Here is a 25,230-nt window from a genome sequence, read left to right as displayed (position 1 = left end):
GAGTGTCTTTTTACTCAGCCTTATTAATGATACTCTTAATTGTGCTGAACTCTACTTCCTCAAAAGGTATGAAGCAATAGGAATGTCCTAGGGCTATTCTAGGATAGCTTTATATGAAGAAAGCTGTCTCTATACCATGCTGAAGAGATATTCCCTTGTTGTCTGGGTCTCTGATGTTTTAGAGAAAGAGGCAGTTTTCTTATATGTATCTGGGTCAGTAACTATACTTGTTTTCCCCAATGAGAGATGGTTTTCCAGTCACTAACTCCTAAAACACACTTTATTAAAGGCTTCTATTTTCTTTGAGCGGCAGCAGTCTCAGTAGTGGGGAGTCTTTGTTGCCTTAATAGACAAGAAAGAGATGGAAGTTATCATGGGCTGATCTAACTTTGATTTAACAAGGTTCAACAGATGCCAAATGTATTTAAATGGTTAAAAGTAATTATGCTATCTGCAGAGGTGGACAAAGAACATGAGAACAGCAAACCTGTGATGAAAAGACTGCAAATAGGACCTTATTGATAAAAGAAAATATAGAAGGCAATGCAATAGATCAAAAACAGATGATAGGAAAAAATATTATTTCTGTCTGGAATTTCACAGAATTTCTCAACTTTTGTTATTGGCATACAAGAAGTTCTTTCTCCAACAAGACATGGATACCTGAAAAAAAAACATATCAAGTTATCCCTGTGGGCAGCACACCTCTAAATAGTGACAAATATATTATAACCTTCTGCAACAGTCACACGCATTCTACATTGAAGTTGCTACAAATCCTTAAAACACCATCTTAGCCATTACTGTCTCCCTCCTCTTGATTATTTTTTTTTTTGCCTTTTTTTTTTTTTTTCGTCAAATTTATAGTGTTAATGTTATAATTTATTTATTTTTTTTTTAGTCAAATTTATGGTGTTAGATTGAAACGTCACTATCATATTTTATGCTGTTTATACACAATCCTTCAGGATGTGATCCTAATTTAAAGTGTGAAGCTTTACACTAACAACTAATAAACTTTAGTTTATAGAGAAGTCCATTTTTTTTCCAGTGAAAAATGGATTTGGAGTATGTGAATGACTGCCTGTTCATGGAGAAGTCCCACATACGCACTGCAGCCTGGCCTCAGCTCCTCAGTAGCTGGTGCCCTAAGGCAGGTCAGTCTGACTCAGAACTTTTATTTCAGAAAAGCTTTAGCAGGTGTGTTTAACATTTTTTTTCAGTGTTTAAAGAGACTGTATTTTTACAATGGTTTCCTCTCATTCAGTCATTATGTCTATGTAATGAAATGAGAATCCCACTTATCAGATATCTGATAACATTCTGAATTATGAATAAAGCATGCTAGAAATCTGGGTGTCCAGACACATGTATGTATGTCCAGACACTCAGTATGTGTGCTTGTATGTAGGTACACACAAACACTCAGAAATAGCCTTATTTGAATTTTCTTATTTAGTGATGTAGAAGTTTCACAGTTTACTGTGATATTTATTTTTAGTTCTCATCAGTTACAACCTTGTGTGAAATGAATAAAATCTCCCACAACTACTTAGTGTGGGTGCTACTTTGGCTAGAATTAAAACCAAAAGGTACAGTGCAAGTAAATCTGTTTTCAAATTTAGAAGTGTTATATGTGCTGCTGCAGCAGAAATATATATATAGGGAACTCTTATGCCATTCATATAGACAAATTGAATAGACAAAGTCTATTTAGCTTAGACATATAGAGTAAATAGTTTTTGGTGGTGGTGTTTTTTTGTTTTGTTTTTTTGGCATCTCCAGCAAAAATTTTGCACCTCTGACAGAAAATGGAAATAGGGATTCCTCATATTTGATGTTACAAAAGGTCATACATAATGTCTCTATTTTTTCTAATCTCCTTCCTCTTCTGATGTATTTTCAAATTCTTTGAAGTACAAAATGCCTTTACACCCTTCTTCAAACATTGGAGAAAAAAAATATTTTGGAAGGCAATGACTATACTGTTCAGCATGTACCTAACCCAGAAGCAGCACTTCAATGAATAAAAAAACTCACAGAGCTCATTTTTATTTTATGCTAGATGTTCAAGAGTTTTATTGAGACATAGTGAGGAGATAAAAACAAACAAACAAACAAAAAACAGTTTACCCTATGCATAGTGGAAATTATGAACTAAGTATGTTTCATTATTGTTCATTAAGGGCCACCAAAAATGGATGCAAGTGTTCACTTAACCATGAGTTAAGTGAACAGAAAATGTAGTACTAGTCTACTGCTCAACACAGCTACCATTATGCTTGGTATTTCGGACTAACTGCTAAAATGAAATCTGTCCTTCAAAAGGCCTTTGAATCATATGAATAGGAGCAATATCAAAATTTCCCAAATTGATTTGTTTGTTGAAATTGATTTTTAGAGTTGATAATTAACTAAGAGGTACTAATGAAGCATTCATGTGTACTGGTATCTAATATTACAGAGACAGTTTTATTGAGATATTTTATTGATCCTAAAATTAAAGACAGTTTAAAACAAAAAACAGTGCAAGAGCCACAACCATAGTTGCAAACTTGATTCTGTTTATATTTCTTTCTTATTTTTCCCCCTTGGCAAATCACAGATTCTCCTTGGGGTCAGCAGGAGTGGAAAGGAAAGGGGAAGAAGGCAGGTTCTCTTCATAAAAACATTTTCAAAAGCATCTTGTGCAAAGTTTTCATGAATGGCTATATCCCTACAACAAATAAAAAATCTAACTTAGTTACTTAGTTACAAATTTCATTATTGTACACCACAAAAAGGCTTGCATAGGAGAAAAGGCAAGAAGACAGCCAGCAATATAAAGATGTCTTGGTTTACATAATAACACTGATAGTAATTAGTATGTTAAAGTGAATTTGATTATCTATTATCTGACTGTATATAAATAATTGTCTTTCACTGCTGCTATGGGAACAAACTTTATGATAATTCCTTTTATTTTAATGTGAAGCAGATTGATTTCTGTTGCAGAAATTTTAACAGGGATCTGTTGTGCAAACTTTCTACATGCAGCACATCCATTTGTTCTGGGAAAGAAAGACTGAAAGAGAGCTGTACAGATTAAGTTCTAAGGACCAGAGAATGAAGGTCAGTGATAAAGCTGTATAAATCCCTTCTACTCTGAACAGCAGCAATGCCCCTGTCCAAATAAAGTCCAAACTTATCTTCTTTTGTATTGATATTCCTTCCCCTCCTGCTCTCTTCCTTAAAGCACACAGTCCCTACATGTCATTTTTCTTAGTGGAATATCTTTTTTTTTTTTTTTTTCTCATCCACAGACATGTTCTCCACTTATAACTTGGCCTCCTGCTAGATTTCCTTACAGTAACTCATACTTCATGAGCTGACCTGCAAGAGTCACCCTGCCATAATGTTCTGGAGGAGACAGTCAGTATTGTTACTAAAATTCCCCCAGCTGATGCCATAGCAATTTAGAGTCAAACAGGTGCTTGCCTGGAAATTCATGCATTTAGATGACAGTGTATTTTCAGGGTTGGAGCATCATAAACACACAATAGAGACATGCATGCTACCCTCCCCAGTTTCTATTTCTGTGGTTTAAGCAAAGCTAGTCAATTCCTCTGAAAGTTGTGGTGAAGGAAAATCAATTACCCTTAAAGTTCTGGTAATACTAGCTCCCTACATCACACAAAGAAGTCCATCAAGTGGAAGTGTGCCAACCCTATCAAGGCAAAGGATATAACTAGCTAGTCTTTATCCCTAATAAAGCATGTTGGTCTGAAATAAACTTATATTTGATCTCTGTTTCTTTGTCGATATTAAAAAGCAATCACTTCTGTGGGTTTCCATAGTAACAAGTGAGATTTTTTTTTTGGTTTGTTTTAAAGCTCTTTCATGCACTTAAGATACAGAGACAGTGCGATAATTGGCAGGGAATACTGTTCCTGCTTTTCTGGTCTTATTTAACCCCAGTACGGTAAAGCAAGGCATGGCTTTCAATGAAACTGAAGATTTATTCCCCCTCCTATCTACAAACGTTTTTAAAAAGTTTACAATTTACTTACATCTTTGGTTTCTGCGTTTGCTCTTGTACATAGTCATTCTGAAGAAATTCCACTTTCTAAGAAGTAATTGCCTTGAACACAGACAAAAGAGAAGAGATCGTGCTTCTGCTTTGCAGTGAGACAGTTGCTCACTGACAGAAGGTAACCAGCAATCTCTGAGAAAGGCAGGGTAATACCATTCTCCTAAAATCCAGGGGAGATGCTTCTGGCTCTAACTATTTTCTCTGCTACAAAGCTCAGAGAACAAACATACTTATTTTCATATTTTTATCCAATGTTTTTGATAGCAACTAATAAAATCCAGAGAAGAAAGAATTATATAAACAAAGTGGGGTGATGTGCTGTTCAATAGTCTGATACCAAGATTCCTCAAAAGATTCTTCAGAGCTGATACACACCAAAATTGCATAAACAACCTTTTAAACTAATAAAAAGTAACTTTTCATATAGAAGTCTTAGAATCATGCACATGAGGACATTAATATATTCTGAGCTAAATCTTCAACCAAAATTACTATTGGAAAGAAAATCAACACGTTAATCAATGAAATCCTGACTTCTGGCCTGCATTCATGACTAGATTACTCAGGAAATAACAGATGACATACCTATTCTTTTTTGTTTGTTTGTTTGTTTGTTTTGTTTTGTTTTGTTTTTCCATGCCTATATTTATTTCTGCATTATCTTTCAATTTTTTTTATATCTGGGGAAGCTTATTTAATAACACGCTGCTGATTGCTCATTTTTATAACTACTGCTTGCTGTAGTCTGTTGAATTATAAGAAGAAAAAAAAAGTAGCAGCATAGTATGACTGTATGATCTTCCATATACATGTATGTTACCATTTCAGTGAATTCAGACATCTCCCTAAGGGGAGCAGAGAAAAGGGGGAGAAATTCTTGCCTGGGTAAAGAGATGACAGTAATGATGACATCCAAGAAAGAAGATGCCAATGGCATCTCTGGAGCTAGAAAGAGGAGGAATTCCAGTTCATTCTGCAGTAAATCTGCCCTCAATAAAATTGTGTGAAAGTATTTGTTAATTGGGCCTTTCATGTTTTGAGATAGATATCACAAATACAGAAATGTCCCAGGATTAAAAATAAAGGGTGCTGTAATGAAAAAATAATGATAGTGACTATAATGATAGTGACTGACATGTCTTGAAACAGCCATTCTGTGATTCTGTGAAATAACACAATAACAGTCTTACTGATATTTGAAATGCATAGATTGACAACAGCTCTCTAAACTACTCAAAGAAACCTAAAACCAATATTTTTGGCTAAGATTAAAAAAAATAATAATAAAAAAATCTGGTGTCTATGGATCATTCATGTTCCAGAAGGAAAAAAGCAATCATTTTCAAAAACAGTTTACAGTTTGCAGCATCTATTGTCTAAAAACATTGACCTGCAGTTATTTACTTAAAACAACAACAAAAACGCCCTACCCTAAAATTAAACTCTACTTTTTTTTTTTTTTTTTTTTTTTTTTTCTCTCAGATTTTTGTATATATCTGCAGTATATAATATATATATATTTAGCTTTGTACAGTATCATTTCTTTTTCCTTTCAGCTGTTAGGTATTTCACTTAGCCTCACATTGGCATACCTCTAGCTACAGAAGTCAGATCATTATATTGGCTCTATTCATCTACATTTCCACCCTCTGTCAAAACCTGACCACATATCTTTCCATTTGCCTTGGGTTTGTATCAGCATAGCTAAGGATAAAGTGTAGTCTAAAGAAAGCGAAAGCCATGGATGCATTTTTAGACTTATTTAGTATTTCAACTACAATTGTCTCAAAATGCCACAGTTGAAGTGACACCATCTCTATTGTGGAGGTCAGCAAAAAAGTGGGAAATTGCAAAGCACATCAAACTAAAGGAAAAAAAAAGTCCAAAAATGGCCAAGTCATTACGAAACATAGCAGCAGACAAAATGTACCAAATAGAAAGACTCTGCATGCCATATACTTAAACAGCATTGACCAATTTATATATATCGAAGTCCGTTTTTCTGCTGTAATCTATATGTGCTGAAGATAATTCCCCATTTTTCTGCTTTATTTTTTCCTCTGAGTTAATTTCCAGTTGAATCAGGTCTGTGATCTGACTCAGACCACAGAGACCTATGGTCTCCTTTTAGGACTGCTGCTTCATGTGGCCATCGTTGTTCCCTTTCTTCCCTACTTCTATATGAAGGCTCTCATCTTTATTATTCAGTTCAAATTTTCCATCTTTCATTGTTTTGGCAAGATGTCCTCAATCTTTTTCCTCAGCCTGCATTACAATTAGACTGTAGAACTCAGTCCTTTTCCTTATCATTAATAGCTGCTTTTTTTTTTTTAATATTGTTTTTTAGCCTACTTGTATTTTACTAGTTCTCCATATTATATTTTACATAACATATGCAATAACGCTTATGCCTTTCCATTGTTCTTTTGTGCAATATTCTATTACAACCATGTACTTGTATGCACATATCTTGGCAATGGTATGATAAAAAAGAATAATAATAGACAAAATTGAAATTTCATGAGACAAGAATTATATTTATATTTATTTAAATAAATGATGCCTGAAAACAGTCTTTATTGGTTTTATTTTGTTCTAATTACAACTCTGATTACTTTTTCAGTACAGTTAAATATGTTTGCTAATAATAATGTAAATACACTGTGTTTGGTGAGTCACTCTAGGTGTGTTCATTAAAAAAAAACAAATTTAAAGAGCACTTGAACGTGCTGGCCGGCTTTGAGTGGACACAACAGCTTCCTGCTTGTCTATGCTACTGTTCTATTAGAAGAGCTTAAAATTCAGTTTCATACTATTATGTCTTTAGGTAAATCTGAACTTTGCATATGGCTAGTTAACTGCAGCAAGCTTTGTGAGGTAGGAGGAAAATTAAAATAATTTTAAAACTATCTTTTGGAACTTCTGCAATGAATTTTATCAGTTCATTGTTGTTGGTGGTAAAAGAATTAACAATGTTCACATCTGCGCATCCCACATCACCTTTCACTTTTCTCTCCTTACTACCTACATGTACCTACAATAAGGAGCTTTTCTTTGAATACTGAAACATATTTCTCAAGCTGTTCCAGAAGCAGAGGAAAAGAAAAAATCAGATATTTTACAAATATAGCTGCTGACTTGAATGTCACATATTACTCATCAGTAAACTCTTAGTCTGGGCTGTATCCTCACTTTTATTTTTAATGAGATCTTAGACAAGAAAGGAAGATGGGGGAAGCTTAAAATATGTTCTGTCTCTCAGAGTTTAATTCTATGCACCCAAAGACTGTCCTTATCTAATGCCCTTCTAAGACTTTCAGTATGGTTATTTTTATTATGTTAACTAAAAATAAAAAAAAAAAACACATATAAGAGTACAAATTATTTTTTCTTGAAATAAATTTTATACATAGGTGTCAACATTTAACCTTTCCCAAGTAACAAGCACTACTTGATGCAATTATTGGTACATTAAAATAATACATTTAATGTGTTTCACTTTTATTGGTGAAAGTCAGGTCTATTATCTGACAGTAGTGTTTTTTGATGTGGTTTTATATTAGATAAAAATTCTCTTTAACAAGATTTAACTGCTTGTTAACTGCTATTTAGCTATTAAGACAAGTTTATGACAACATATTCCCTATATGATATAATGTGGACAAAGCTTGAAATATTGGCTAAATCATACTCCTAACTAAAACTGCTGCAATACTGAACTGGCTATGGCAAAGAGAATAAGAAGAAAGTTTGTATATCACAAATGTACAACTATTAGTAAGAATCTAGGAGTTTCATAAATGCTCTTCAAAAGAGAAAAAAGTTGGCTTGCATTCCTGAAGCAAACCAGAAATGGGGAAGAATGAAGACTGGTGAGATTGTCAGAGAATTATTTTTTTTAATTGCTTGTAGACTAACAGGCTCAATTTAGCAGCCTAAATATTGATGTCTATCCTTTGATGTTCTACAGTATTTTGGCATTTGATATATCCACACAGTGCTAGAAAATATGGCATAGGACCTATGGAAAAACCAACTGCCTTCTAGGGCACTCAGCAAAAACCAAGGTCATCTTACATGGCTCTAGGCAAATATTTAGGCAGCTGAAGCCAGTTCAAAATGTTTATATCCCACCCTCTCTCATAACTGTCATTATTCTCTATCTTTTTTGTTCTTAGAGTCATTTTTTCCAAGGAAAACCAACATGAACTCTCAAGTCTTGACCCCACAAAAGATGATCTGCATGTATGGAGACTGCTACAGAGATCCACCGAAATCCAGGTGGGAGAGAAGAAATTTTGCTTTGCAAATCCTCTTTTGATTTGACATATGACTGAGAATTTTTGATTTGACATATGACTGAGAATTTTTAAATATCCTTATCCTCAAGAGGCCACTATTTGTTACTAGGCAATCCAGAGCTGATTGTGTGGGTAAAAAGATTGTGTGGATAAAAGAGGGAAACAATTTAGTGTAATGCTTTAAATCAAGAGTACTTCCTTTTACTAATGCCATAAAGACAGTGTATTTTTACAACCTTCCTTTACTTCACCCAGATTTTACTCTACCAAAGTGTTCAAGAATACACAGTTTGCAAGATTTCATGAAAATTTCAAGTATTCATCAAAAGCTGTATTAGAATTAAACTTGTTATATTCACAGTATTTCCATCATCTGCTAATTTAGAAAAGACATCAGAAGAAATGAATTTTTGCTAGAGCTGTTTGATTTTTATAAAACAATTTGTCTGTTCCTTGTCTCTATTATCTTTTACATTTCTGCTGACCTGTTTTACTTTATTTTAGCACTATCAGACAGTAATGACACTTCACTACAAAAGATTCTTTTTTAGATAGCAGGGGAAAGCCCCCAAGGTACCGGTCCTACTTTCACCATAGGCAATTTTCTCCTTTTCAATGAAGCATATTCACTGGAATATCATTTGTCTCATTGTTGTACTACCATTTATCTTTAATCTTTAAGGAATTCACTGTCAAGCCTCCCTCATTAGACTGAGATGTTTTATCAGATGTTGCTATTACCATTTAGAAATCTATTCACAAAGGTATGAAACAAAGTCTGCCACCTTCATGCTCACGTAGAAGCCCATTCTGGCTCTTTCTCCCATCCCTTGCCCTGCTCACAGCATGTTCTGATATTTCCAAGGGCATTAAACTTCATTTGATTATTTTTTTTCTAATTAACAGTTTTTGAAGTTTACAGTGTCATTTCTTGAAAATGTAAGGTCAGAACTGGCATCCACATGTCTGAAAGTGAATACTTTATCTGTTAGTAAGGACAGAAATTTCAAAGAATCCCAAAAGATTAGGGAAAAAAATAAAAATGACTAAAACAAACAAACAAACAAACAAACAAAAACAAGTGGAGGAACTTCATATCAGGCCTTAAGTGCATTAAAGGTTGACACAAGAAAAAAATAAAAATAGGAGGAATTAGTGAATAAGCAGAACAGTCATGGCATAAGCAACAGCAATGTAGATTTAAATTAGTCAGTTGGAAACTAACTTTGTTATTGGTAAGGGCAGCAATATTTTACCTAAGAACTGTGAAAAACAGTGGAGGATTTTAGAACAGGTTATCTATCTCAGAGGAGCCTGCATAGGGGATAGATCAAATAATATTTTTACTTGCCAGCCTTACTAGCCAGCCTTACTTGCAATCCCACATGTGATATAAAATATTAATAACCATCTTATGCTGTATCCACAAGTCCAGCACTAGACATGGTTTGGTCTGCTAGCTTTTGAGCCTACCTAATATTAATGGAGCATTTCGGATGGGGGAGACTACCATGTCATTGGGAGAATTTACACCAAACATTGCGAAGAATCTAATGCTCATTACTTATTTCAGGGAAATCCAGGAAGACCAGCCTCTACTAATGACACTGGATGGGCTTGTCCAGATGGGAATGGGTGAGTCCACCTGTGATTAAACCCTGATCTGAATATTATCTTCACTGACTGCTGAGAAGCTAGAGAAACTGGTCTAGTATCTTGGGCATCTATGGATACACATCACAAATACTCTTTGGAACTTTAATAATTGCATATGTTCTCAATTGCATTTGGGTAACTTTCACAAGACTCAGAGGAGCTACAGTAGATGTAACACTGGAAGCCTGTACTTTCCACTTTGCAATTCAGAATGATGGTTTTTGATGAAGAGCAGCTCCACAGCTTTCTCCACAGTCCCAAAGACTGACAGAAGCTCTAGAGAGTTTTGGTACCCTCCAATCCTTAGCTCCCTCCACATTATTCATGCTGTCTTATATAATTCTTGAGTGAAAATTGACCTATTGTATTCTGTTTTGAGTTCCAAAAATGAATCATGCAGCCATGAATGCTTGATAGTTCTTCATTTGTATTTTTTTTTTTTCAAAAAAAAAGTGCTGTGCACAGTAAGTACAGGTCCCTTTAGACTAGTAGTGATAACATAAAGCTTTCTGTTCCTCAATCTGAGGAACATTTAGCTGTTATTTTAAACTAGGCACAAAAAGCAATTCCTCATTGAAATATCTGAAGAAAAAACAAAAACAAAAACAAAACCAAAAACAAAAACATACAAAAAAAAAATCAAACCTCAGGCTCTTAGAGTTAGATATTTTGTATGATAGATTCTACAATGGAAAAACACCTCTTCTGCTTTTGCAAGTGGGAAAATTGTGGAAAACATCAAATGAATTTCGTTCTATTTCCTTTGCTTCTGACACAGTAAGATTCAAGTTTGCTTTTCCTCATCATAGATCAGTTGCTTCTCTAATCCATCTCAGTTCTTGACAACTTTGTTCTTGGCTAGTTTCTTCTTGTTCTTGAGTACTTTTAATGTGGTTGTTTATTTATTTATTTCAAATCAAGGCTTCTTTTCATCTCATCTTTAATTCATTTTTAACTGGTTTATATATAGCCTTGACAGTTTTGTTTTTTTTTTTTTTTTTTTTTTTTTTTGTTCTGTTACAAGCCTTGCCTGCTAGTTTGGATGGGACTTCTCATTATCTTTTATTTCATCTTGATCAGGTTGTTACCACTTGGTAACAATACTTAGTTACTTTTGCAGTATTCCTACACACCTGCTTAACAGTTGGCACAGTCTTAAGACAGTCTACTCTAAAATTCTCAGATACTAAATCATTTCCCTCCACTGAAAGGAGATAGAAGGTGTGTCCCTCAATAGTTTCCAAATATAAACCAAGATTCCATCCCAAAACATTTTTCTTCAGAATACACATTACATTCAAGGTATGCAAATGTGGTATAGAGAGGTGATCTGTATTTTTCTGATCATTAAACTATGTTCTAGTAATTCCACTTCGGAGCCACATTAGTAGAAAATCTTTTACACATAAGCTTCCCATTTACTGTAGTCCTTCCGATGATCATAATGTTTTATGTTTTGCACAACATGCTGTAGCAGCTTTACTCAGGTGGACAGCTGAGCTCCACCACAACCGATCTCTCACTCCCCATCCTCAAAGAGAAAGAGGAAGAAAATATGATGAGAAGGGCTCAGGGGTTGAGATAAGGACAGGGAGATCACTTATCAATTATCTTCATGGGCAAAACAGACTCAGTGTAGAGAAATTAGAGAAAGTTATTGCCTATTACTAACAAGCTAGAGTAGTGAGAAACTTAAAAAACAACCAACCAACCAACCAACCAACAAACAACAACAAAAAAACACATCCTAAAATCACCTTTCCCCCATACAACATCTTCCACATCCTCCCTGAGCAGTGCAGAGGAATGGGGGCTGTGGTCAGTCCCCAAAACTTAATCTCCACTGCTCCTTCACGGTCTCTCTGCCCCTGTACCATGTGGGGTTCCTCCCACGGGATGCTGTCCTTCCCGAACTGAGCCTGTGGGGGTTTTCCACAGGCAGCAGCTCTTCCAGAACTGCTCCCACACAGCTCCGTACCATGGGGTCCATCTCCTAGGAGCAAACTGCTCCAGCACAGGTGCCCCATAGGTGGCAGCTCCCCACAGACCCTCTGCTCCTGTGTGGGCTCCTCTCAATGGACTGCATCTCCGGCCCGGGACCTGCTCCTGTGGGGGCTCTCCATGGGCTGCAGCCTCCTCCAGGCCACATCCACCTGCTCCACTGGGGGCTCCTCCATGGGCTGCAGCGTGGAGATCTGCTCCATGGGCTGCAGGGGGACAGCCTGCTCCACTGGAAGCCTCTCCACAAACCACAGTGGAACTTCTGCTGTATGCCTGATGAACCTCCTGCGCTCCTTCTGCACTGACCAGGGCTGGTCCTCACTCCTCACTCTCCTGGCTGCTGTTGCCCAGCAGTTTTTTTTTGTTTGTTTGTTTGTTTTTTTCCCATTTCTTAAATCTGCTCTCACGGAAGTGCAAACAACATTGCTTATTGGCTTGTCCCTGAGCAGTGGGAGGTCCTTTTGGAGCCAGCTGAAACTGGCCCTTTTCTAACATGGGGCAGCTTCTTGATTCTTCTCACAGAAGTCACCCCTGCAGCCACCTGCTACCAAAACCTTGCCACTTAAACACTGTATACATGCTAAAGTTACAACTCACGGATTTTCCTAAATACAGCACAAACATAATTCTGTCCTTCAAAATGTATTAATTTAATATAAAACCATAGAAGAATGGTGGTCATCTTTATGGTAACAATCTTTACCTGTGCTAGTTAGTAATATATTAAGAATTCTATTAGCCTAGGACCTTCAAACAATCCTAATCAGCTTAGAATTAGCATTTCAAAATGTAACAGTTGTACCCAGTTTGTAAGTTTTTATTCCTAGTGGTAAACTGGCAGAATATATATATATATTCACATATATATATGTTCATATGAATTCATATTCACATATATATATAAATATATATATTCATATATATATATATTGCTTGTTCTTAATATATATATGTATTTTTATTGCTTGTTCTTAAGTATAAAATAAGTTGTGGTGGCTGTAGAGGACACCAGTTTCCATAGTCTCAGAGATGGTAGATCTTGCAGGAGGATATTGCCAATACAAAAGGGTGGAGAAATAACCAAATTTAAAGCAAAAATAGCTCTGCTGAAAAAAATAAAATATTTTGGCTTTTAATAGTCTCACAGCACATGATCAATTGTGGATTTAATCAGAATGTTCATACATGTTTCTAGAACATACTGAATACTAGTGAGTTTTCATGAGAGAATTAGGACAGCTTTTTCTATTAATCTATCTTGGTACAATTTAAGTTACAAAATCATTCAATTTCAATAGAGAGAGTTGTTTTTACTGTGAATTACACTGGCTGTCATATACTCCAAATAGATGGTATCTGTTTCAATTTTATTAGTGACATGTAATGTTATGCTTTCTTGTTTTCCTTTTCATATTCCTTTAAATTATCACACTGATGAAACACTTCAATGTGCTAAATTTAATGAGACAAACCCTCAGAAGAGAATCCATTCTTGCATAACCCCAGAACATTGCAAAAATACACCTTAAATTCATGTATCTTCATTCTGCTTAAGGTGTTTGAATACCCCATAGTTTTTTTGGACATAACCACCTGAAGAAACCATTTCCTGTCTACTCTTGCACTATTAGATTCTCTTTTAAAGTTTTTATATGTTTATTTAAAAAGCTCTATCACATTCAAAATTAATTTTTCTTTCTTCACTCTAGTGAACATTGTATCTCACTTTCTCTACAAAGCAACAGGGAGAGCTTGAGAAAGAACCTCTTGTGAACAAATTAGGCACTTAAAACATCAATATGGGGCTCACAGCAATACAAACTGATGATGTTTTATGGTACAGCTAATGAACAGCTGCTGCTTCAACCTCTCATTGCAGACTAATGCTTTTATAAAAACAATCACGAGAAAGCTGAAAATGTTCCACTTTCTTTTCTCAGTGTATGGGATCTTTCTTTCTTACTGTGTAGGATTCAAGACAATTTCAGTCATAATCAATCAGTATAATGGCTGGCTTGAGAGAAAGAATAAGGCCTTTAACAGAGATGAAAAGTAGAAGAAGAAGATTGATTTTCAGAGAGATGGAAAAAGCTGTATTATATCAATTCACCTCCACTCCACACCAAAAGATGTAACACTATTGGCACACACAGAACAACATCCTTTTAATTATAAGAGTCTGCTTGCTCCATACAAAATACCCATGGGGTTCCAAATTTACAACTGCTCCTACTTCATTCTTTTTTTCTTTATCCTTTTATTTATTTATTTATTTATTTATTTTTAGGGGTCTATATGGAGTGGCAGAATGGGGAAAGTTCTGACAACAACTTATTAGATCAAAATTCTGATTTAAAGTCTTCTTTAGACTGGAGGGTGGGTGAGGAGGAAGCATCTTTTCCCGAGAATAAACAAGGCTGCATAGGATTACATACACTCTGCCTCAGATGAATTCATAGGTTCATCTTTTAGAGTATGCCAGCCATACAGCAAATTCTCAAAACATTACAACTACATCAAAGACAATGTCTAAGCCATCACTACGCTATGTAGAAATGGGATATATAATACTAAGCCAAATACTTTGTTTTTATGTTAAGCTCAAATAAGTTTTTAATCAAGACAGGTATTATAGCACACTAGGGCTATACGGCATTTAACATCAACATTTTTTCTTTTTAATGAAAAAGTTTTAAATATATTTGTTAACCTTTTGGGAAAAGGATATCAAACACATGAAACACAATTTGTATTCAAAAAATTCTTGCTAATAGATATCCAATATCAAAACAAAACAAAACAACAAAAACAAAACAAAACAAAACAAAACAAAATCTTTGTTAGTCATGAAGGGCATTAGAATACCCTTTTGCATGATAAAGAATTTCCAAATCAAACACATGCTCTTTTTAGGGATGTGTCAGAGAACACAGTAACTAAGAGCAACTCAGAAAGATTAGCATTTCGCGCCTTGTGATTTTACTACTGTGTATCAGATCATGCTCAAATTAACTGCTGAAAATGCACAAAGTGACTCTTTTCAATGGGATCATGAAACCCCAAAAACCAGTGTGTTTTTGATGACTGAAAGACAAACTGAAGAGTAATGTCAGTACAACTGAAGAGATAAAGAATATTTTTATTCTTGTGTGAGCCAAGAAGAAGAAATATTTTCTCATCAAGGTGACTGTGTGTAAATATGACATGAAGGTATACAAAATGCTTTATTAAAATCCAGCCTAAAATCAAAGTCACTGAAGAATTTATGTGCCAAATTTTCTATTCTCTGATCTGTAGCACTTTGGAAGGGTAAAACACTCTCAGACAGCATGGCGACAGCAGCTTCTGGAGATAATCTATTCAAAGATATCAAAAGCATGGGGATATCCAATGTAATTTTTGAAAAATCTGTCCCTACATCATTTACAGTTTTAAAAATTTCTACTCATGGTCAAAAGCTCAACTAGACTGAACAAAGCATGTCTCTATTTTTTAACAAAGTTTGGCTTCACAGATAAGAGAAATCCTCCATGATGCCCTAGGAATAAAAGAGAGAAGGATTTAAGAAAGCCAGTATTACAACTCACCACTTAACTCTACAGTGAAATACCTTCTCATGTCTCAGAATATAAAAGGTGTAGCAAATTACTTTTAAACTGATACTCATAGGATCCACTTCAACTAATTTGGGATCCACTAAAAATATTTGGTTCACCTGCCAAATGAGTAAGGTAGTTTCATAAGATTGCACAAGACCAGTCTTAAGTGTTTACTTCATTGACCTCTAAATATAAGAAAAAGGTAGGAAAAGGTAAAAGGTTTCCTTTTTTTTTTTTTTTTTTTTTTTTTTTTCCCTTCCCTCTGAGCAGTAATATACAGAAAGGAGAATAATTAGAATACACTAAAATGAGTGCCTTAGCTCTAAAGTATGATATGAATATTAAACTTGTGGGAGGCTAATTAAAATCAGACAAAGCCTTAATCTGTACATTCTTTATACAACAATAAAAATTGCTCAGAATGGTCCACATTTTACACTAAGTCAAATTCTCTCATTTAAAGTGAACTGCACAGTACTGTTCTGAATGGAGATCCAAACCAGTCTGGATTCAGTTTACTTTTTTGCAAAATGAAAACTAAAGCTGTGAAATTTTGCAATCTTAAAGATCCTAAACCTGGACTATACCATTCAAAAAAGGAAGAAATGAGCCAGTATTTACTTTGTAGGAATACAATACTTATGACACATATATTTAAGAAAATGGAGTTTGGAGAATCACAATCCAGCTTAATTTAGAATCAAATACTAGAAAAAAATGAGCATGAGAAGATTTTGTTTTGCTTTTCTAATTGGTATCGACTGTAGCCTCAGTCACTGTTGCTGGTGGTTTTACACTTTCACTGTGATTTTAAGGGCTTCATCTGAGATGAACAAGAACTAAATGAAAAACAAAACAAAACAAAACTGGGGGATGGGAGTTGGTCTATTCTCCCACATGCCTGGTGACAGGATGAGGGGGAATGGGCTAAAGTTGTGCCAGGGGAGTTTTAGGTTGGATATTAGGAAGAACTTCTTTACCAAGAGGGTTGTTAGGCATTGGAATGGGCTGCCCCGGGAAGTGGTGGAATCACCATCCCTAGAGGTCTTTAAAAGATGTTTAGATGTAGAGCTTAGAGATATGGTTTAGTCGAGGACTTGTTAGTGTTAGGTCAGAGGTTGGACTTGATGATCTTGAGGTCTCTTCCAACCTAGACAATTCTGTGATTCTGTGAAAACAAAGCCAAAACAATCAATCAATCAATCAAACAAACAAACAAAACAATTGCACTGTCAGAATTTCCCATGGAGTGAGTAGACTGCTTTTATCTGTCAAACATTCTTGGGTGCTTGGAAAAGACAGGGCAGAAGAAATGCAGGATCATGTCAAACATGTGAAGAAATCAAATTGGTTCAACTTTAAGCCAAAGCATACACAATGAAAGCCATGACTGACATTTTCAGGAACTTCCAGTAAATGCAAAAATAAATCCATGTGAAAAAAATGACTTAAGGTTAATTGACATAAAAATTATTGCAGAAAACACTACACTTTCCCTAAGTTGTGCTGTGGACCAGAAAACAAAATACAACGGTTATTTTTTTTTCCAGAGTTCTGTATGACTTCTGTCAACACTTTACAGATGAGTTATTTTAACAGCAGTCAAAATGTAGCACATGTGACCAAAGGAAAGGAGAAGTGTTAGAAATCAATACAATGGATGGAAGAATCCAGTGTAGAAAAAATACAATCCTGTCAAGTGGACTTTTGAAAATTTTTTCTCATAATTACAGCTCTCCCTGCAGAGCACTGCTGCAAACTCCACAAAGTTCTAAGAGCAGCAGAATATGTGATACTTATTTTTAAAAAAGTTTATTTTTAAAGAGGCTAGCAAGACACAAGTCTATTGAACAGCCCTCATTCAGACTACTAAATGTTTTGAAAATTATTTTCACACATTAATAGCTTCTTAATAACATCAAATAAATAACCTTAAACTACCTGACTTCAGGGAAGGAGAAATGTTTCTTATGATTTATCATGCTGAAAACATAGATTGAGGTTCAAGAATGCAGTGGGTTTTATTAATGTGTTCAGGATAAAGAAAATAGTCACATTTTCAGCTGCTGTAAATTAGAGGTTATTATATGACTCAGTTGCCTGAATTCATGGATGACTGAGTTCCATGATGTGGGAGGTTCTTCATTATACAGTATAAATTCAGGAAAATCATCAAAATTATTTTAATTTAAATTAACTGAACATTCAGCTCACATTTCTTAATTTTCCAATTCAGTGAACTTAATAGCCTAATCTTTCAAACAGAGAGATAAATTTGATCGGTAAATGGTGTCTCTGGCTAAACATGTGAATAATCATGCCATTTCATTGTCCAGTCTTTCTCTTTTGGTAAATGAATGTTATTGAAAGTAGTCTTGAAATTTTCAACTGAGTCAATATTTCTAAGGATGACTGTGCTAGACAATAATAACATTCAGCTTTTCAGAAAACTGCTGAAAAGTAGGTGTCTAAAATTTAAACAAGGATGCTTTTAGGAGTTCCCTTAGTAATTGCAGCTATAAAACAATGTATCTTTAAAACACTATCTAAGATCTATCTTGAGACACTGGAAGATATGGACAATCTCATGTTAAGCAAAATAAAATAGTGCAAAGGAAAGTAAAATTATATTGTCATAATGACAAATTCATTTTTTAAGGTTCCTTTGATAATACTTCCTCGTTTCTGTAGCTATTTAAAAAAAAAAAAAAAAAAGACTTTTATTTTATCTTTAGCATTTTAGAAGAAACAACATATATTGAAATATTATCATCATGGGTTATTATACATTCAGATTGCTCCATTCTACCTAAACAAAAAATATCACTGCATTTTAACATTCCAGCAGCATTTCATAACAATCTAATTTTAAAATATAGTGATTAAAATGAAATATATGATTTAGTCTACAAAGGCACCATTAAAACAAAACAAAAACATCCCTGAAAAAAAACACAACTATTCACTCTGTCAGCAAATACATAACTAATGAAGTTTTTGTTGTTGTTGTTGTTGGTCTGTGTGCGTGTGTGTACAATGTTATTGTACCAGAGAAATATCAGAAATGGGTACCATATAAAAAAATACACATCTTCCAAGCTTTGAGTTCCCTTCTAAAATTAATTTTACAGGTCAGTTGGACCTAATTTGTAAAATTACTGAAAGGCACAGGGAGGTAATCTATAGTAAATTTGGCCCATCCTGTTACTACATAAAAAACTCAGAGAACATGGATGGAATAGGCCTATGTAACCTTTTATTTTAAAGTGATCAACATAGCTGAATGAGAAAACTCCTCTATTCAAGTGCATATAAGATTCATAGTATTATTCTCCACTTATATGAAAAATGGGAACATATTTGAAACAGAGATATAGAATCATAGAATCACAGAATTGTCTAGGTTGGAAGAGACCTCAAGATCATCAAGTCCAACCTCTGACCTAACACTAACAAGTCTTCCACTAAACCATATCGCTAAGCTCTACATCTAAACATCTTTAAAGACCCACAGGGATGGTGACTCCACCACTTCCCTGGGCAGCCCATTCCAATGCCTAACAACCCTCTTGGTAAAGAAGTTCTTCCTAATATCCAACCTAAAACTCCCCTGGCACAACTTTAGCCCATTCCCCCTCATCCTGTCACCAGGCATGTGGGAGAACAGACCAACCCCCACCTCTCTACAGCCTCCTTTAATGTACTTATAAAGAGCGATAAGGTTGCTCCTGAGCCTCCTTTTCTCCAGGCTGAACAATCCCAGCTCCTTCAGCTGCTCCTCATAAGACTTGTTCTCCAGACTTGTTCTCCCCTCACCAGCTTTGTCGCCCTTCTCTGGACTCGCTCGAGCACCTCGATGTCCTTGTAGCGAGGGGCCCAAAACTGAACATGGTACTTGAGGTGCGGCCTCACCAGAGCTGAGTACAGGGGGACAATCACTTCCCTAGACCTTCTGGCCACACTGCTTCTTATACAAGCCAGGATGCCATTGGCCTTCTTGGCCTCCTGAGCACATTGCTGGCACATATTCAGCCCACTATCAACCAACACCCCCGGGTCCTTCTCTGCCAGGCAGCTTTCCAACCACTCCTCTTCCAGCCTGTAGCTTTGCTTGGGGTTGTTGTACCCCAGGTGCAGGACCCGGCACTTGGCCTTGTTGAACTTCATACAGTTGACCTCAGCCCATCCAGATCCTCCTGCAGAGCCTTCCTACCCTTGAGCAGCTTGACACACACACCTCACTTGGTGTCGTCTGCAAACTTACTGAGGGTGCACTCGATCCCCTCATCCTGATCGTCAATAAAGATATTAAAGAGAACTAGCCCCAGTACCGAGTCCTGGGGGATGCCACTAGTGACTGGCCTCCAAATGGATTTGACTCCATTCACCACAACTCTTTGGGCCTGGCTATCCAGTCAGTTTTTAACCCAATGAAGCGTACGCCTGTCCAAGTCACAAGCAGCCAGTTTCTTGAGGAGAATGTTGTGGGAAATAGTGTCAAAAGCCTTACTGAAGTCAAGGTGGACCACATCCACAGCCTTTCCCTCGTCCACCAAGTGCATCACTTTGTCATAGAAGGAGATGAGGTTCGTCAAGCAGGACCTGCCTTTCATAAACCCATGCTGACTGTGCCTGATCACCTGGTTGCCCTGCAAGTGCCACGCGATGACACTTAAGATAATCTGCTCCATGTGCTTCCCTGGCACTGAGGTCAAACTGGCAGGCCTATGGTTCCTCAGGTCTACCCTCCGGCCCTTCTTGTAGATGGGCATCACGTTTGCTAGCTGCCAGTTGAATGGGATGTCCCCCGATAGGCAGGACTGTTGATAAATGATGGAAAGTGGTTTGGCCAGCTCCTCTGCCAGTTCTCTCAGTATCCTCGGGTGGATCCCATCTGGCCCCATCGACTTGTGTACATCCAAGTGCTGTAGCAGGTTGCCAACCATTTCCTCATGGATAGTGAGGGCCACATTCTGCTCCCCATTCCCTTGCACATGCTCAGCGTACTGGGTAGCCAGAGAATAACTGGTTTTGCTGCTAAAGATTGAGGCAAAGAAGGCATTAAGCACCTCAGCCTTTTCCTTATCTTTTGTAACTAAGTTCCTCCCCGCATCCAGTAAAGGATGGAGATTCTCCTTAGTCCTCCGTTTTGCGTTGATATATTTGTAAAAACATTTTCTGTTATCTTTAATGGCAGTAGCCAGATTGAGCTCCAGATGAGCTTTGTCCTTTCTAATTTTGTCCCTGCACTGCCTCGCAACATCCTTATATTCCTCCTGAGTGGCCCGCCCTCTTTTCCAAAGATTATAAACCCTCTTTTTTTTTCTCCTAAGCTCAAACCACAATTCTCTGTTCAGCCAGGCCGGTCTTCTTCCATGCCGGCACGTGGCATGTGGGGACAGACTGCTCCTGCACCATTAAGATTTTCTTCTTGAAGAGTGCACAGCCTTCCTGGATTGACCTTCAGAACCACCTCCCAAGGGACTCTGACAACCAGTGTCCCAGCTCAAAGTCAGCCCTCTGGAAGTCCAATACAGCGGTTTTACTGGTCCCCTTCCTGGCTTCACTAAGAATATGAACTGCAAATCTGAGATACTCTAAATAAAAACCCAGTCATGACCAAGATGATAATGTTCTTTCCTTAATTTTTAAGTTCATTACATAGCAGATTGCAGACAATTATAGAGACTTATCATGAAAGTATTCATTATTTCCTATCCAGATTACAAATAATTGCACTCCAGTGAGTCTCAAATTTGGAACATGAGACATTTATACTCTAAACACGGTAATAAGTTCATAAATCAAATCAAACAAAAAAAATGTAAGAGTGAAAGGGGATTTTCTTCCAATTTCCATAAATGACCATTACCTCTTTTGCTTGGTTTTGATTTGTGATGTCTTTTTAAAGCTGCAGTTTATGGCTTGTAAGGCATTATCGACAGTGCTCTGCAGCATATTATTTTTCATTATATATGGCCTCCATAGCGATAATATATTTTGTTATTTCTTGTGCAAGCCGAGGAACTCTTTGACCATGGCACCAAAGGAATTTCTTGCTTCTTTATTGGCATTCCTACCTGTTTCAACATTTTGTCAGAATATGTGAGATAGATGGGACCTTTTGCAATCAATCTGGGAGATTATTTTTTTCCGAGTTTTGACACTAGGCTGTCATTCATATTCATGCATATTCTTGCAGTGATTAGATTTCACTTGTTTCCCATATCAGTTACAAAATTCTCCTTTTATTACATTTATTTTTGTTATCAAAAGCAAAATTGATACAAAATACTATTTGTCAGTTTAACACAGATATTTCTTCTAATGCAGTGTTCAGTATTTGTCTGGCAGTTGCACAGGCACAAACAAATTTGGCCTTTATTTGCTTTTCCTTTTTTTCTTTCACTTTTCTTTTATATATCATATTCTAACCATTAAAGTTGACATAAGAAATTCTTCATAGGAATTCTTCCATTTACTCTTTATCCTATTACTGTTCACTGGATGCCTCTTGCTTTCTTTTAATGTAAGAATTTTGACTGGGAGATATTTGTAGACAAATATGCAAAACTTAACATTTTTCCTTAATTTTCTATAGCCCACTTGAAAAAACAAAAAAAAACAACAAAAAAAAAGCAAAACAAACAAACAAACAAAAATAATCATAAGTTTGCTCCAGTATTTATGAAATGGGGTTTCATGTTAAATATATGCAAAGAAACAATGCTGGAGAAAACTGTATATAACTAACACGAGTCTTAAGTAACAGATATTAAAATTTAAGAATGAGACCCTATAGAGAAACAGAGAAACGATGCAAGTGTAAGGGAGAACTGCTGAACTTGATGAGCCACAGAGAAAGGGAGAAACAGGATAACAATATGGCAAAGATGGAATGAGGCACTACATCTAATTCTTCTATCAAATTTTTAAGTTAAATATTGCCAAAATAATCTGACACAAGGCATTTTGCCTTCATCAGTTCAGATCAACAGTATTGCTTTGTACTGATCAAAATTCCATACTGCCTAACTGCCAAATACTGCCATACTGCCAAATATGGGTGGTGTCTTTAAAAAGACACTCAGCATCTCAAGGAAATATCTCCAAGGAAATCAAAACTGTTTTTCACCTGCTTATGCAGTTTTCACATCCAGACTCTCTAAACGTCCCTCTGACACTTGTGTGCCTTTATTAAATAATGATGGTCTGCCTCACAAGCAATGCTTCTGCTTTATTTCCATTCTTTCCTCCCCATCTGACACTTTTCTTTCTCTTTTTTATTGTAAATTTTTTAAAGAAAATATTTTTGTGTCCCAAACAGCAGACTTCAAAAGATTAAAATATCACAAAATGAAGTTTTGTTTTTTTTTTTTAACCTGCATGAATTTATGAATTTCTCTTACGGAGATTATGAAACATCAGTGAAACTTCAGATTATGAAGCATCAGTGACACACTGATTGGACAGACCCAGCATCACAAGGTTTTATAATAGGAGCAACAGGGAGTGACCTTCAGCTATGAAACCTTGCCTAAAAGAAAAATAAATAAATAAATAAATAAATAAATAAATAAATAAATAAATAAATAAATAAATAAATAAATAAATAAATAGTCTCCAGGCTGTTTCTCTAAGGCTTCGGTTTCACAGCTGGGTCTCTACTGCCACCTGCTGACTCGGTCTTCAATTGCAACTCCCAAAAGAAAAGTTCCTCCAGGGGCAAGTTCGTCTGAGCTTTGTTCCTGTGGTAGCTGATGTAAAAAAAAAAAAAAAGAGAGAGAGAGAGATCGATGCGAACAGAAGTTCCCTGACAAGCATTTGGACAAAAACAGAAGAAGTTTCTTTAGTTCAAACTCTGAGGCAGCTCACCAGAACTTATGAGGAGTTCTAACAAGACAGCATTTCTGTGTAATCATTTTAGATGATCCTAAGAAACAGAGTATAAACAAAATTCTCATTCAAAATCCCATTTTCCATCTCTCTTTTCTTTAGAATTCTTGGTTGAAAAAGTTGTCAGAAGCAGTGTTATAAGAATTTGTGTTAGAAACTATTAAATGTAAAGACAAATTAAATATTAAAGACTTCAAGACTACTGTGAACCCAGTAATAAGATTGGGAGATACTTAAGTTTGCTCAGATTTGCAATTTTTCTAAGAGACTTAATATGATGCATATAGCAAATATATTGACTCTGATGATAATGATAACTTCCAACGCTAACGTTGGGAAGAACAACTATACTGGTATCAAAAGCACTCCCTGCTTTGGGGGACAAAAAAAACATTTGGGGAGTTCTGAAAGTGATTCTTTTGATCATAAATGGTATAGGCTTTGCCTTAACCAAGACTATTATGTTATACTTTGAACTGAAAGCATAAGCAGTTCCACAGAGAGGCTTGAATGAGACTGAAATATCACAGCAACTACACTGACGAGTGCACTTTCCTGAAACGGAAGATGTCTATCATGAAACAAATGGAAAATACAAATACAGCTGGTGACTACAAAAGCAGGTCTTTTAAAGCATGGTTTTACTACAAACTGAGATCCTTGTTTCCTTTACAGAGCAGTTCTGCATCTCAAGACAGTAAGATATGTTCTTGAACTACAGCTATCTTGTTGTGAGCAAGAAATACTGGATACCTCTTTTCAATGGAGTATTCTAAGCATTTTTAAAGAAGTATTATGGAAGAAGTGGGGAAAAGTCAAAAAGTGTTCACAAACTGAAGCATTAAGAAGGAGAGAGATCAGTACAGAGTTCACTTCTTAAGGAGGCAGACAAACAGATCAGTCAGGTCTGAAGACCATATTTTAGACTCTACCTTCAAAACTTATTTATGTCCCACAGTGTCACATGTTTTCAAAGGCAACTGTACATGAACAACTGAAATCAAAGCCCATTAGCCTGAATTCAGTCTTATTAACAGTAGGATGTAGACATCAGTGCAACCAGTTCTGGGCCCTTCTAACAGCTGCATACCTTGATGTCACTGCAGTGACATCTTTAGTCTGTACATTATTTTGAGAAGAATTAATTCTCTTTTTGAGAACTCTTTTGAGAATTATTTATGAAAAAGAAGGATATCCTTCCTTTTTCTCTGAAACCATAATTTCTTCCCCAAATCATTAAAATTTGATCATTAAAACCATGAACATCAGTTGCATGGTTGAGGAGGATGCTGAGAAGCACACTCTGTTTTGATTTCCCTCGTGTGTTGATTTCTGACCAGGTATTTGCAACAGACAGATCCCTGATGTTTAAAAACCCATTTGCCTCTTATTCAATAACCGTTTTTCTCATCTCGACTGTTAGAGTGAACTCAAGTAGATAAGCTGCAGAGCCTTAATAACAAGGAGGCACCCTCTAGTGGAGTAATCAAGGTTGACAAGTCAAGATCAAGTCTCTAGGCCTCTGTAATGCTACCAGAAATGACGAGACAGCACCATTTGGTAGAGAAATATACAAAGCACGCTTAAAGAACAAGCAACACAGGAAAATATTAGAAAACTCATTTTATAAATTCAAGAATGCAAGGCATTTAGAACTGCAGCAAAAAAAAGGGAAGTCAGATACTGAATCCAGATCCTGTCAGTC

At 36.0% G+C, this 25,230-nt stretch overlaps 1 protein-coding gene across 12 annotated transcripts in view; it reads right to left on the bottom strand.

Moving 5' to 3' along the window:
• The window catches only part of RALYL (RALY RNA binding protein like), a 407,935-nt gene that overhangs the window by 110,573 nt on the left and 272,132 nt on the right, over nt 1-25,230 (bottom strand). The window contains exon 1 of one of the 12 annotated variants that reach the window (XM_068672192.1): nt 4,050-4,441. The exons of the other annotated variants lie outside the window; for them this stretch is intronic. Within the exon in view, the coding sequence (XP_068528293.1) occupies nt 4,050-4,086 (37 nt within the window). The 5' untranslated portion in view covers nt 4,087-4,441. Of the gene's footprint in view, nt 1-4,049; nt 4,442-25,230 lie in introns of those variants that run through there. 12 annotated transcript variants of the gene reach the window in all.

The sequence above is a fragment of the Anas acuta genome, chromosome 2, assembly GCF_963932015.1.
Source record: "Anas acuta chromosome 2, bAnaAcu1.1, whole genome shotgun sequence".
Taxonomy (NCBI): Eukaryota; Metazoa; Chordata; class Aves; order Anseriformes; family Anatidae; genus Anas; species Anas acuta.
Note: the sequence above shows the minus strand (reverse complement) of the source record. Positions and strands in the feature narration are given on the sequence as shown.